The sequence below is a fragment of the Heptranchias perlo genome, chromosome 1 (assembly GCF_035084215.1).
Source record: "Heptranchias perlo isolate sHepPer1 chromosome 1, sHepPer1.hap1, whole genome shotgun sequence".
Lineage (NCBI taxonomy): Eukaryota > Metazoa > Chordata > Chondrichthyes > Hexanchiformes > Hexanchidae > Heptranchias > Heptranchias perlo.
In genome coordinates this window covers 172,208,520-172,222,382 of record NC_090325.1, presented here as the reverse complement: position 1 = coordinate 172,222,382, position 13,863 = coordinate 172,208,520, and the positions used below count along the sequence as shown (strand labels likewise).

General features: G+C 45.3%; 1 protein-coding gene across 6 annotated transcripts in view; it reads right to left on the bottom strand.

Moving 5' to 3' along the window:
• inpp4b (inositol polyphosphate-4-phosphatase type II B) overlaps positions 1–13,863 on the bottom strand; it is a 784,892-nt gene that overhangs the window by 157,688 nt on the left and 613,341 nt on the right. For all 6 annotated transcript variants that reach the window (XM_067993821.1, XM_067993786.1, XM_067993776.1 and 3 more), the window contains exon 14: positions 12,532–12,640. In XM_067993821.1, the coding sequence (XP_067849922.1) occupies positions 12,532–12,640 (109 nt within the window). The remainder of the gene's footprint in view (positions 1–12,531; positions 12,641–13,863) is intronic.

Here is a 13,863-nt window from a genome sequence, read left to right as displayed (position 1 = left end):
GGAGTGAAATCAAGAAGCACTTTTTCCACACAAAGGGTAGTGAAAATCTGGAATTCTCTCCCCAAAAAAGAGTGAAGATGCTGGGTCAAATGAAACTTTCATGACTGAGGTTGATAGATTTTTTTTAGGCAACAGCATCAAGGGATTATGGATCAAAGACGGGTAAATAGAGTTGAGGTACAGCCATGATCTGATTGAATGGCAGAACAGGCTCGAGAGGCTGAATGGCCTACTTCTGTTCCTACATCAAGCTCAAACAGTGGGTTGTGGATCATACTGACCTCATACACTGTCGCCAAATGTGCCCAACTGCTGTGATCTCAACCAACAAATATATATTACTTATCGCTGCTTAAGAAGTGGTAAATTTGCATGGATAGACAATTTTGAGTAATGAACATTAATGCAATGGGCCTCAGGAATCTATGACCAGGGACCAGCAACCTCACCAGTTACTCAACAAATGCAGAGTGCAACTAGATACCGCTCAAGACGGCACAGAGGTGGGGGCCAGGTGAAAGCCAACCCACTCCATCCCGCCACCCAATTATCAAAAGGGATATTGCCACAGGAAGTAAATCAGAGGGGAGGGGGAACAAGAGGGAAAAGGAGGAATAGATCTAAAATACAATACTAGGGAAAGGGGAAGCCCCATGGTTACAGAGACGAAAACATTGTTGCAGGCCTCAAGGAAAACATTTCTTTAGGGCAACAGGGCACAGTAGGACTGGGAACAAATGGGAAGCCCCTGAAGGGATCTCATTCAGCAGTGGAGGCATCCCAAGAGGGCATGCTTTCTCCCTATTGGCCACCCGCATGGACAATATAATAACGCATGCACACAATACACCAATCTAACCACCACCATGAGTGAATGTCAAAGGACTCAGCCACTCATTCTAAGAGAAGAAAATCCTAATCTATCTCAAGAAACAGCAGACAGATGTGGTATTCCTATAGGAAGCCCATCTCACTTCCCCCCAGAACATACCAATCTCACAAGGGACTGGATGGGCCAAACAGTTTCCTACTCAATCAAAGGCAGAGAAGTGGCCGTACAACCAACAAGCACTTTCCCTTGACCCTGGAGAAGACCATCTCAGATGAGACTGATGAACGCTGGAACCTATGGTGCCATGTTTCCCAATCAGTGGATTCATTAGCGAAACCGCACCTGGCCGTAGGACCTTGGCCATTGGATGTACCACTGCGGATGGTCCTGTAGTGGTCATGTTCTGAGTGATGTCTGCAATTCAGTTAGGTAGTCATAGATCACTGTAAAGATGCTGTAGAAGGCTCCTAGTCACTGCAAGACACTGCAGGGTCCTTGGCATACACTCATCTGATTGTATAAAAGGCTGAGACTCAGATATCAGGTACTAGTTGTGAGAGTCTGTTTCCATACCCATCTCTGCTACCTGCTTCATGCTTTCTGTATTGTCTTTTGATCTAGAGGCAAACATGGAGTAAAGAGTGAAGATGTGTTTGTGGGGCCTGTTGGGGAGTGGAGGTACAGTTCAGCACCCCTGTCATACTCTTGGAATTGCTAAGCTGGCAATATCTGAAAGAGTTGCTGGAAGAGTACACTTATTTTTATTGTGCTTGCTCGTCTCAGGAGGGATAAGGCCAGTTTCCATCTATCCAAGTCAACATATTTCTGGCTTAGTCCAGGAGTTTTTTTTGTATAAGCCAAAGAGTTTGAGAGTTTGTTATCCCTAGGTATTTAAAGCCAGCCGCTAACCTAGCAATGGGGTAGGACTCAAATATGCGGGGATGTTTCTGCCAGTGATTTTGCATTGGTTAAACTTGTATCTTGAGAGCCAGCAAAACTCCTTGATTATTTGAACACAGTGGAATCATTACCGAACACCCCCATTCCTGATCTTATGAAGAAGGGAAGATCATGAAGCAGCTAAAGATGATTGGGCCGAGGACGCTTCCCTAAAAAATTCTTAGTGATGTCCTGAGGCTATGATGACTGATCTCTGACAACCACAACCATCTTTCTTTGTGTCAGGTATGACTCCAGCCACTGGAGTGTTTTAACTTTGACCTACATTGACCAGTTTTGCTATGGCTCCTTGGCTGTATGTGGTCAAATGTTTTCATGGGAAGAGCAGCTACTGTCAACTCTTCTCTGGTATTCAGCTATTGAGTCCATGTCTGGATCATGGCTGTGATAGGGTCTGGAGCTGAGTAGTTCTGGCAGAAACGAACTGAGCAGGTTATTGGTGAATAGTTGGTACTTAATGGCACTATTGATGACTCATCCTATTACTTTACTGTTGATTGGGAGGAGCCTGATAGGACAGTAATTGGCCAAGTTAGATTTATCCTAGTTGTTATTGATAGAACATACCTGGGCAGACTCCCACATTGTTAAGTAGGTACCATTGTTGAGGCTATATTTCAATAGCTTGGCTAGGGGAGTGATTGGCTCTGGTGCACAGGTCTTCAGCACTATAGCTGGGATGTTTTCAAGGCCCAAAGTTTTTGCTGTGTCTAGTGCACTCTAGATAGGGCAGAGGACAACGCAATGGCAGTCTATTAGTTCATTTTATTGTGCACGTGTTGACATGTGATTTGGTGCATAGGCACTCAAGTGAAGGTTTCAGTGATTAAAACCTGTTTTAAGATTCAGCAGGCATGCCTTTAGGCTGGGTCTCAGTGTCCTCCTCTGCCAATGATAGAGGTTGGGCATTCTTTTCATACCTTGCTCCATATTAATGCATCTTTGAATGAAGTTGTGCAAAAGACAACAGACTAATAAGGTGTATGGATATTTGGCAAGGCTATACTACACCAGATCCCCTGAGGTGTTTAGTCATCTGAATCTTTATAACATTCTGATGGTGTGTTCCACCATGATCCTGGTAGTTGCATGTGCTTCATTGTACCATTGTTCAGCTCTTGTTCATGTCTGTCTCAAGAGGGACATCAGACTAAGTTGAAGAAAATATCCTTCGTCTCTGAGGAACCATCTAGTTAAAATCCTGGTCCTTCAAATAAAGGTGCATGATAGATTGACATAAAATGAAAGTCTTATGACTGTTACCAGGATAACAAGCAGTCAACCTCATGATTTTCTAAATAATGTCACAGACTGGCTGCGGGAAGGGACCCTTACAACCACATGCACAATAATATTGTAGTCTTTGAGCAAGCCTGCCATACAGAAAAAGTGCAGTGCTCTCTTGCATTATTAGCTGCTTACCATGGGGAAAGTGATGAAGCAGCTTGCTTGCTAAACAAGCCATCTGCCACCAGCTTTATGGATCGGTTCATTGCCCATGGAGAATTTGGCATTTATGCCCTGCCATCGCTTGAAAGCATTCAATAACATAAAAGTTCATGAAAGTGGTCACCTGAACAGCCATTGGCAGAGTTGTCCCTGTTGTGGTACTTGTCTGAACATCTGGCTGAACGAAATGGCAGAACTCTGTGACTACTGCGTTAGGGCAGGTCCTGGCAGGCATGTCTCAGCTGTTACATATTGCTCTGCAGACACCGATAGTCAGAAATGGGCAGGAGCAGACAGTCCATTTAGGGTGCAAACTCACTTCCTTCTCATTCCTCCTCAAATCTTTCTTTTCTTTTTCCAAAATAAGAAAAAAGAAATGTATACCCAGCATGATTCCCATCTTCTGAAACTGCAGCTGCCAACAAGCCATTGATGGAAAATACAGGGATGTAAATAAATTCAAAAATGCAAACTGGGCTAAAATCCAGATGAGCAGAAAATACACAATAAAAATACAATATAAAATATTTCAACAAAACAAACTTCTGTAGCTAATAATAGCATTCACCTAAAAAAGTGCAATCTCCAAAATGGCTGAACATGCCTTCAGTGCAGCACCTGTCTTAAATGGGCACTCAACAACCAATGTCAAAGCATGTGTTGCAATGAATACACAACAGACCGGATAGTACATGGTTTGTTGGTTCTAGTAATGGATTAATGGATCAAAAGATTTTTTTATTGCACCTTTTTTTGTGTCTCACGCAATGTCACACCTATTGTATATTAAAGTCACTGGGCGGGTTGCAACTTTTCATTTTAAAACGCGTTGGAAACTCCTATGTTAGGGATCTCAATTCTCCCCTCTGATATCACTCACCACTCTCCTCCCCTAAGGAGCTAACCCTCCCCCTTTTGCTGGGACTGTTTTTGAGCCTGCCTTCCCCATTCCCCTTCCCTCCACACAGATTGCTTTCTGGACACAGACCCTTAATGAGCTAGTTTCCTGACTTTGCCACCCCCCGTAACCCACCTCTGAACCTCCACTCCTCTCCTCCTCCATCCTCCACCTCACATTCATCTTTGTCTTCTCTCTTCCCCCTCCCCCCCTCTGCCCCTCCAGCCGCCTCCTTCTCTCCCATCTATCTTCACCCTCCACTTGAACCCTGACCATTCTTCCCCTCCCTGGTCCAATTATCCCACCCATCATCTAGCCCTCCTTGACTTGAGTACCACATGGTCTAGATTCTCCATGTGCAATGCCACAGGAGACTAGTAAGAATAAATATGTAGCTGCGCATGATTTTGACTTGGAACTGGGAAAAGAGCGGGGAGTTGTTTATCGGGCATGAAACCCGGAAGTAAAGTTGGCAGGTCGGAAAGTGCAATCGTGACCTTATTGAATGCTAAAAATTTTACTTCCCGGTTTTCCGCCTGGCAGCCAGTCTGATTGACAGACTGGCTGGCTGTCGGGCGGGAAGGACTGCTTTAGCAGGCCGCAGCCGGGGATCGGAGAGGAAGTAGGGAAGGAGGGAGGGAGGGAACGGGGAACCGTCGAGAAGGTCGGTGGGGGACAGGGAACCGTCGAGAAGGTCGGGGGGGGGGGGGGGGGGGGGTGGAAGGGACCATTGAGAAGATCAGAGAGAATGGGGGACCGTTGAGAAGATCGTGAGAGAAGGCCATGGAGGAGAGTTGGTGATCAGAGGTAGGGAAGGCTCGGGGCAGCCGATTGGGCAGGGGGGGGTGGGGGGCGTCCAATCACAACAGGGAAGCTTGTTGGGCCTGGAGGAAACACTCCTGCTCCTGCTGGCCCACCAGCAGTGCAATAAAGGCACTCACCTGATGATCTGGCCCTTCTCACCTCCTTTTCGCTGAAAAGAATCAGAAGGCTCGGGAAACCCGTGCTGGAGAAGTTAAATTTGAACTTATGTTAAATTCAATTAAAAAAAAGGTTCGCAATGTCTCCTTGCAGCGTTAATTGCCCCGCTAACGACCCGCCCACTGGCACTAATTGGGGACGCAACCTCAAGTGTACATTTCGCGCCGCATCCAAACGCCCCCACGTTAAAGCCAGGAGTGGGCATGTTGGAACCGGGTTGCGGTCGCGATCAAAAATAAGAACATAAGAACATAAGAAATAGGAGCAGGAGTAGGCCAACCGGCCCCTCGAGCCTGCTCCGCCATTCAATAAGATCATGGCTGATCTGATCCTAACCTCAAATCTAAATTCATGTCCAATTTCCTGCCCGCTCCCCGTAACCCCTAATTCCCTTTACTTCTAGGAAACTGTCTATTTCTGTTTTAAATGTATTTAATGATGTAGCTTCCACAGCTTCCTGGGGCAGCAAATTCCACAGACCTACTACCCTCTGAGTGAAGAAGTTTCTCCTCATCTCAGTTTTGAAAGAGCAGCCCCTCATTCTAAGATTATGCCCCCTCGTTCTAGTTTCACCCATCCTTGGGAACATCCTTACCGCATCCACCCGATCAAGCCCCTTCACAATTTTATATGTTTCAATAAGATCGCCTCTCATTCTTCTGAACTCCAATGAGTAGAGTCCCAATCTACTCAACCTCTCCTCATATGTCCACCCCCTCATCCCCGGGATTAACCGAGTGAACCTTCTTTGTACTGCCTCGAGAGCAAGTATGTCTTTTCTTAAGTATGGACACCAAAACTGTATGCAGTATTCCAGGTGCGGTCTCACCAATACCTTATATAACTGCAGCAATACCTCCCTGTTTTTATATTCTATCCCCCTAGCAATAAAAGCCAACATTCCGTTGGCCTTCTTGATCACCTGCTGCACCTGCATACTAACTTTTTGATTTTCTTGCACTAGGACCCCCAGATCCCTTTGTACTGCAGTACTTTCCAGTTTCTCACCATTAAGATAATAACTTTCTCTCTGATTTTTCCTGCCAAAGTGCATAACCTCACATTTTCCAATATTGTATTGCATCTGCCAAATCTCCGCCCACTCACCCAGCCTGTCTATATCCCCTTGTAGGTTTTTTATATCCTCCTCACTCTCTACTTTCCCTCCCATCTTTGTATCATCTGCAAACTTTGATATGTTACACTCGGTCCCCTCCTCCAAATCGTTAATATAGATTGTAAAGAGTTGGGGACCCAGCACCGACCCCTGCGGAACACCACTGGCTACCAGTCCGAGAATGAACCATTTATCCCAACTCTCTGCTTCCTGTTAGATAACCAATCCTCCAACCATGCCAGAATATTACCCCCAATCCAGTGATTCTTTATCTTGAGCAATAATCTTTTATGTGGCACCTTGTCGAATGCCTTCTGGAAGTCTAAATACACTACGTCCACTGGTTCCCCTTTATCCACCCTGTACGTTATGTCCTCAAAGAACTCAAGCAAATTTGTCAGACATGACTTCCCCTTCGTAAAGCCATGCTGACTTTGTCCTATTAAATTATGTTTATCCAAATGTTCCGCTACTGTCTCCTTAATAATAGACTCCAAAATTTTACCCACCACAGATGTTAGGCTAAATACTTTGATTTTCATCTCCCACCTGCAGCCAAGCCACCCATTCTTGGGGGTTAAAACTCCCTCCTTTGTCTCATATATTCAACTGGAAAAAATATTCATCCTCCACTCCTTGAATATTAACTCATGTTCTATAACAGCACTCTGTACCAACTAGATCATACACATGACACTTGGATAGACATTTTCAATCCATCAAATTAAAGATATTCTTCAAAGTACTTGAAAATGAATCCGATGAATTTTCTTTCACTCAAATGAAATAAAAGGGGATGGAAAGAGCAGGGGAGGGGTTTGAGTGGAAGGGGGAGTACGTTATTTTTTTTAAAACATGTTTTTAGACTTTTCAGTTTAATTCATATAAAAGGAGGAAGCAAGTCCTTGACAGGTCCCAGGGAAATTACTTCAGCTGGGACAGAAGTAGGAAGTGGCATTTTCTTCCCACATGTTTGTTTTGGCGTCTTTAACAGTTACAATGTTTTTTTTTTGGCGGGGGGGGGGGGGGTTGTTGGTCAGAAGCACAATTGCTGCATTTTCAAGCCATCCACACAAAAGCAGCATGTTTCATTTCATGCAGTTCTATTTGTAGAGCTGAACCAAACTTTATTTCAGCTCCAGTTTGCCACTATAAACAAGGTATATTTTGTAAACATCATTAACATGGAGCTGTTCTGTACTATTCCTATTCTTTCTTTAAAATGGCCAGCAATATAATTTAAGTGCCCAGTAAATGTATTTTTGAAAATATCATTCAGTGGAAAATGTTGTGTGTGCACTGCAGCTTCAAATTACAGTCTGAAAGATTAATGAAGTGGTTTCCTTTGTGTTTTCATTGCCCCTTAACCAGGCACATCCTGCGCTGAATAGCAAGTACTGCCTGATAACTATCTTTAGCTCATCTTTCATGTCTTGGCTTTTCATACAGAAGCAAATTAAGACACGTCAGCAAGGTCTATAAATCTTGCCGATCTATATGCGTGCACGCCTGCTTCTCTGTAACCACAACAAATAACTAATCTAGTAAAAGCCTAAGTGAATTGCCTGAAGGGATGAAATTTGACAAAACGTGTTAAGATTATCCCACTAACCAATTTTCCCAATTGATTTTCAAACTACTCCAAAACAGGAATCAAAAACAAGTTTAAAAAAAGTATTGAGTTTCAATAGTCACTGAGAGTAATTGGAGCCTGATCCCAATGACTATATAAATAGGCAGTGCAAGACAAGTTGGAGTGCAAAATCATTGCCCAAATCAATTATACAACATATCAGCACCTCTTTGTGCATTTCACATCAATTGTTTTTCAAAATGCTGCACACAATGAATTACCTTTTGAAGTGAGGTGACTGGTTATTTAAGAAAATGCATGCGGTCTGTGGAAATCTCAAAAATTTAGCTATGCAGTGCTTCTCAATAACAAAACACCCTAAGGCATTTTACAGGGGGAGAAGTGGGCATCTAGCAGGGAGTAGGGGTGAAATTTAGGGGAGGTGACTGAAGGCAGGGCCAAACAGGTAAGTTTTTGGGATGCTTCTGAAGGTGGGAAGTGAGGTTGCAAGAGGTTTAGAAAAAAAAATTCTTGAGTGTGAGGGAATAGTGGCTTAAGGCCTTCCAGCCAATGCTGGAGTGGAGGCAGGTGAGCGCACTCTGTAGGGCTGAACAAGATTGCAGAGTGAGGTGAGGTCATGGAGGTGTTTGAAATTTAGGACAAGGATTTTTAAGTTGATATGCAGGTGAAAAGGTCAGCAAGGACAGAGGTGCTGAATGCATGAGACTTTACACAGGATAGAATACCAGCTTCAGACAAGGGGAATGTAACTTTCAAATAGTTTAATTTTTTTTTAAGTACTTTACATGAGCTTAAATCTCAGGACCGATTGTGTATGCTGAGACGGACAGTAGGAAAAGAATCTTTAATTTAAACAATGGATGAATATTGAGTTCCCTTCAATTATCTGGTGACATAGTGAACCAGGTATTATTAGCAATCATAGGTATTGGTAAATTTCCAGGAGCAGCACACATGATTTTTAAATGTAGCTATTGATTTGAATTGAAAGATATTAGAAAAGCAGGATAAAAAAGATGCAAGTACGAACAAGGAATCTCTGCAGAGAGTAAATGGTTCTTACCAGCTGCATATCAAAACTACGTGGATGGAAATTCAGGATTGTGTTAAGATGACTTGAACTGCAGTGATACTGGATTTTACTTCACTGCATATAGTAGCATCTTTTTTTTACCCGGTGTAGCACTGTAAGGTTTCACGGTGTAATGTATACAGGGTTTTGCTATTCCCTGTAACAACGATGGAATAAATTGCAGTATCACTACTGTTCAAATCATAGTAACATAGTAACTCACTTCAGTCTAACTGACCTGCCCATCCAGTTATTCCTGCCTTTCATTTATGCTCTATGTCATATATAAAAATTAATAACCATGAAACCATGGATCACTCAATTCGATGTAAAAGATTGTCCTCTGTCCTTGTATACCATGATACCAGCCCCTGACAAAAAATAAGCTTTCCAAAAGCAGAATAAAAAGCCTTATACAAACTTCACCTGTAAATATTCAAAACACAAAATAAAAATTACATGTTTTATGGAGGTACCATACGTGTAATACACCCAGCTTGTGTGGTATCGTGTATTCATTGCACAAAGAATGAATTAGCTGCCTGCTATTTTAGTGAGATTTATGCCATAACTATTAGTGCAACAATTATACTTTTAAAAAGCTCAAGTACATTACAAAATAATGTTTTCACACAGCCTGTGTAACAGAACAAAAGCATTTTTAAAATTTAATTCATGTCCACAGAAAGGCAGTGCTTTGCCTGCCTCCACTTATAACCACTTGCCTTGGGCACTGGCTGGCACTGTAGATTAATGCACAGGCTTTCAATAATGGGGATGAACCCAGATTCATGTCTCATTCCTCTCAGTTCCTGTTGAGTCACATCAAGTGGGGAAGCACCAAGTGGAGGCTTTGCCACCTCTCAGCCAAGAAGACAAAACAGATGGAGAAGAGACATGCCAGAGTGGTCCTCAGTGCCCTCCCTGGTGCTAAGCTTCAGGGAGCATGGGTGACGGTCCAGAAGTGGGGTATGTTCCTCCCTCCCACCCCACCTGATTACAAACATGTCAGGCCAGGAGGAGGAATTATTACAAAAATAAGGGGTAACCACTCCCCTCCACCTCCAAAGCCAACTGACACCATGGGCTCGATTTTACCAGGCCTGCGGGTTTCCGGCGGGTTGGGTTTCGGGAGCGTGGTCAACACGCTCGGTGAAATTAGTGGGTTGCCCGCGCGATCGTAGCAGGCAACACACTAATAGGAATCAATTACCTGTTCCTCCGGGGTCCGCGCTGCTGGTCTGCGCGTCGGGCGGGCTGCGCATGCGCAGTACGATCTGTCAGCTGGAGGCGCTCTATTTAAAGGGGCAGTCCTCCACTGACAGATGCTGCAACCAATGGAACAAATTACAGCATGGAGCAGACCAGGGGGAAGGCTGCTCCCAGTTTAATGATGCCTCACCCCAGGTATCATCAGATGGGGTGAGGAGGAGGGCGAAGACAGAGATCTTGCACCCGGCGGGCGGGAGGAAGCGGCCAGCCTCTGCCACCAAGAAGGCCTGGCTCGAGGTGGCAGAGGGGGTCACCTGCACAACCAACATATCGCCCACCTGCATACAGTGCAGGAGGCACTGCAATGACCTCAGTAGGTCAGCCACAGTGAGAACACGAAGTCTTTCCCCTACACTCCATCTGCCACAACACTGCCCCAACCCCACATCTCCTTCGGCACCGCCAACACTACTCTGTCACATCACCCCTCATACCCACTCAAACCCCATCCTCATCTTACCTCCACCTACTCACCTCGCCAGTACTCATCCTGCCACTAACACGCGACCCAATCCTCATACAATCTCATGGCTCTATCCCATACTCACCCTCTCGTGCATCTCCCTCACGGCCAGCCTCACTCAACCTGCCACCACCTGTGCTGCAGCCACAGGGCATGCATCACATATGTGCAGTAGGCAGCGTAAGGCAAATGTTTCGTGAGCATGAAGGGGGTGCACAAGGGTGTCGGAGGGTTTGCCATGGGTGTTACCTATATTGAATTTCAGAGCAACAAACAGCACACATTATATTGGCACCACCACTGCCATGTCTCCGCGAATCCTGTCTGTTGTGTCCAATAATGCCCGCTCCTGGGTATCACTATGAGGACCCACCACTGATGCCACCCATCGTGTTACTGCAGAGTAGGTGCAGGTGTATTTGCAGGGCTCTTCCGCGCAGACGACTGAGAGACATCCGAGGTGTAGCCGGCTGCACCCTGGAAGGATGCGGAGGAGAAGTTGTGGAGGGCAGTGGTGACTTTGACAGCGACAGGTAAGCAGTTGGTGCTGGGGCCAGCCAGGAGCCGCTCGGCATGAAAGAGCCTGCAGATCTCCACGACTACATGTCGAGCGAATCTGCGCCTCCGTGTGCACTGCTGCTCGGAGAGGTCCGGGGAGCTGCGCCTCGGTCTGTGGACCCTGTGGTGAGGGTAGTGCCCTCTGCGATGCGTCTCTCTCTGCGGTAGCCCTCCCTCCTGCTGTGCAGGTGGGCGTGCAACAACACCGTGTTGGAGGGCTCCACGTCTCTGCGGCGGACGGCGTGGACTGCGAGGCTGTTGGGGCTGGTCATGCTGTTCATCCTCCGAGGGTGTCCACGCACCACCCATCTGGCAGGTGTTGGTCTGAGGGGTTGTGCAGGGTAGGTGGGTGGTTCCTCGGACTGGGGCTGCAGTTTCGTGTCGGTCTGTCCTCTGGCTTGGCGGGGGGTGGTGGGGGGCAGGGGTTGCCCTATGTGACGCGGTGGCCTCCTGCGTGGGTGAGGGCTCTCCCCCGTGGGGTGCACCTTGGCACCTGCCACAGGCTGCTGGCTGGAACACGCCTGGTTGGAGAGAGACTGTTTCCCCCAGTGTGGGAAACACTCTGCGATGCAGGTGAAATCCCACACTTCCTCTTTTGACAGCTGATTCAGCTCATTGACTGACCTCAACAAGCAAGGTAAGTACTCTCAAGTGGAACCCCGCTGGCTTTAATTGCCTGCGGGATTCCCACCAGCGGGGGCCACACACGCAGCCCCGCACGTCGTCGGGGAACCCGGAAGTGGTCGGGATCGCGGCGTGATCCGGTCACGTGACCGCATATCGGGATTTTCGGGGCCCCCCCGCTGGAAACCCGCAGGAAACCCGACCCTAAAATCGAGCCCCATGTACCTGCCCTATGATGGATAGCCATGATGTGGAGATGCCGGTGATGGACTGGGGTGGACAAATGTAAGGAATCTTACAACACCAGGTTATAGTCCAACAAATTTATTTTAAAATCACAAGCTTTCGGAGATTATCTCCTTCGAAAGCTTGTGATTTTAAAATAAATTTGTTGGACTATAACCTGGTGTTGTAAGATTCCTTACATATGATGGATAGGGCAGCCGGGGCCACACATACTTTCAGAACCATTGAGAATGCAAGCTTTCCACATCGTCCTCCATTTCACAGTCCACATGTGAATTAATTAAAATCATGCACTCTGCAACTTGAACTATTGGGCAACGTTACCAAGCTAAGATACATTGGAGGAAGCCAAGGTATACTATGGGAAACTAATAATGTACACAGTATGTCAAAATATTCTAATTAATGCAGAATCCAACAAAATATTTGCACTTGAATGTTAAGCGGTTAACTTTTTAAACTTACTTCCTCTTTTCTCCCTCAAATCTATACAGTTGTCTGCGAAGGCCTCCATTTCGAAACCCCCGAATGTGTGCTGCTGGAGCTCCAATCGTAATAACATCATAAATACCATCTAATCAGGAGGAAACACAACAAACAACTTGAATTTCTGACATTGTTTTTCCTTTCAATGCTTTCATTTGCACATTGTTGAATTTTTAGACTGAATGGAGGTGAAATTGGCCTTTGGCGGTAACGCAAAACCGGTGACAACGAATCGACAGCCCGTTTTATACGCCGCCTGATATTCATTTCATAGGAACACGAGTAGGCCATTCAGCCCCTCGAGCCTGACATCACCCTCGAATGGCCCAGCTCTAATTTTAAGGTTATGCCTCCTTGTTCTGGACTCCCCCACCATAGGTAATAGTTTCTCTCTATCCACCCTATCAAATCATTTAATCATCTTAAATACCTCAATTAGGTCACCCCACTCAAAGAGCTACAAGCCTACTCTATGCAACCTGGCCTCATAATTTAACCCTGGTATCATTCTGGTGAATGTGCGCTGCACCCCCTCCAAGGCCACTATATCCTTCCATTGACTATCGCTCGTTTTGCACTACTGGCAAAGACCAATTTCACCCCCAATAGATGACCATGCATTTAATACTGAATTGAAGTCTACTCCATTCACCTACTATAATGAATAAAGCTTCTGTTTTTACACCTCTAGTGCTGCCTGTAAATTACTGCGTAAATGTTTTTAAAAAAAAAGTTTAAGGGTAGATTTTACAAATGTTCACCTGTGGCTTGGAGCTTCTAGTGCCAGAAGCACTGAACAGGAATTCAGATGCAGAGGTCAGCAGGCTCCAGGGTTTTCTGAACATTAATTTCTGGAATACACTGTTAGACTCACTGACCTCGGTGTCCAAATCTCCACGCACTCCCAGCATGCAAGGCCCACACCAGGAGAGTCAATTTGTAAAATCTACCTTTATCTTTACAAAGGATTTAGCTTTTGGATGTTTGACACATTAAACCAATAGAAAACTTATTAAATAATACATACTGATACATCAGTCTTTGAGTCTATTCACTCATTCAAATTAGAGCCCTTATATATTGTACTCAATTCAACATCATTCAAAAGAGCTTTAAAAGCAATGTAAATTTAATCCTCAGTGTGCTGTGAGCAAGTTTACTCAGCTGAATGTGATCAGGTTTTGTGGGTATCCAGCAGAGATTGACCATGGGATTTTCAATGGCTGAAAAATGGCTGTTGAAGCTAGTTTTATGCCAAGCAATCCCAGTTTTTGTAAATTCATTCCTAATTCCAAAATTGGCAATAAGAGG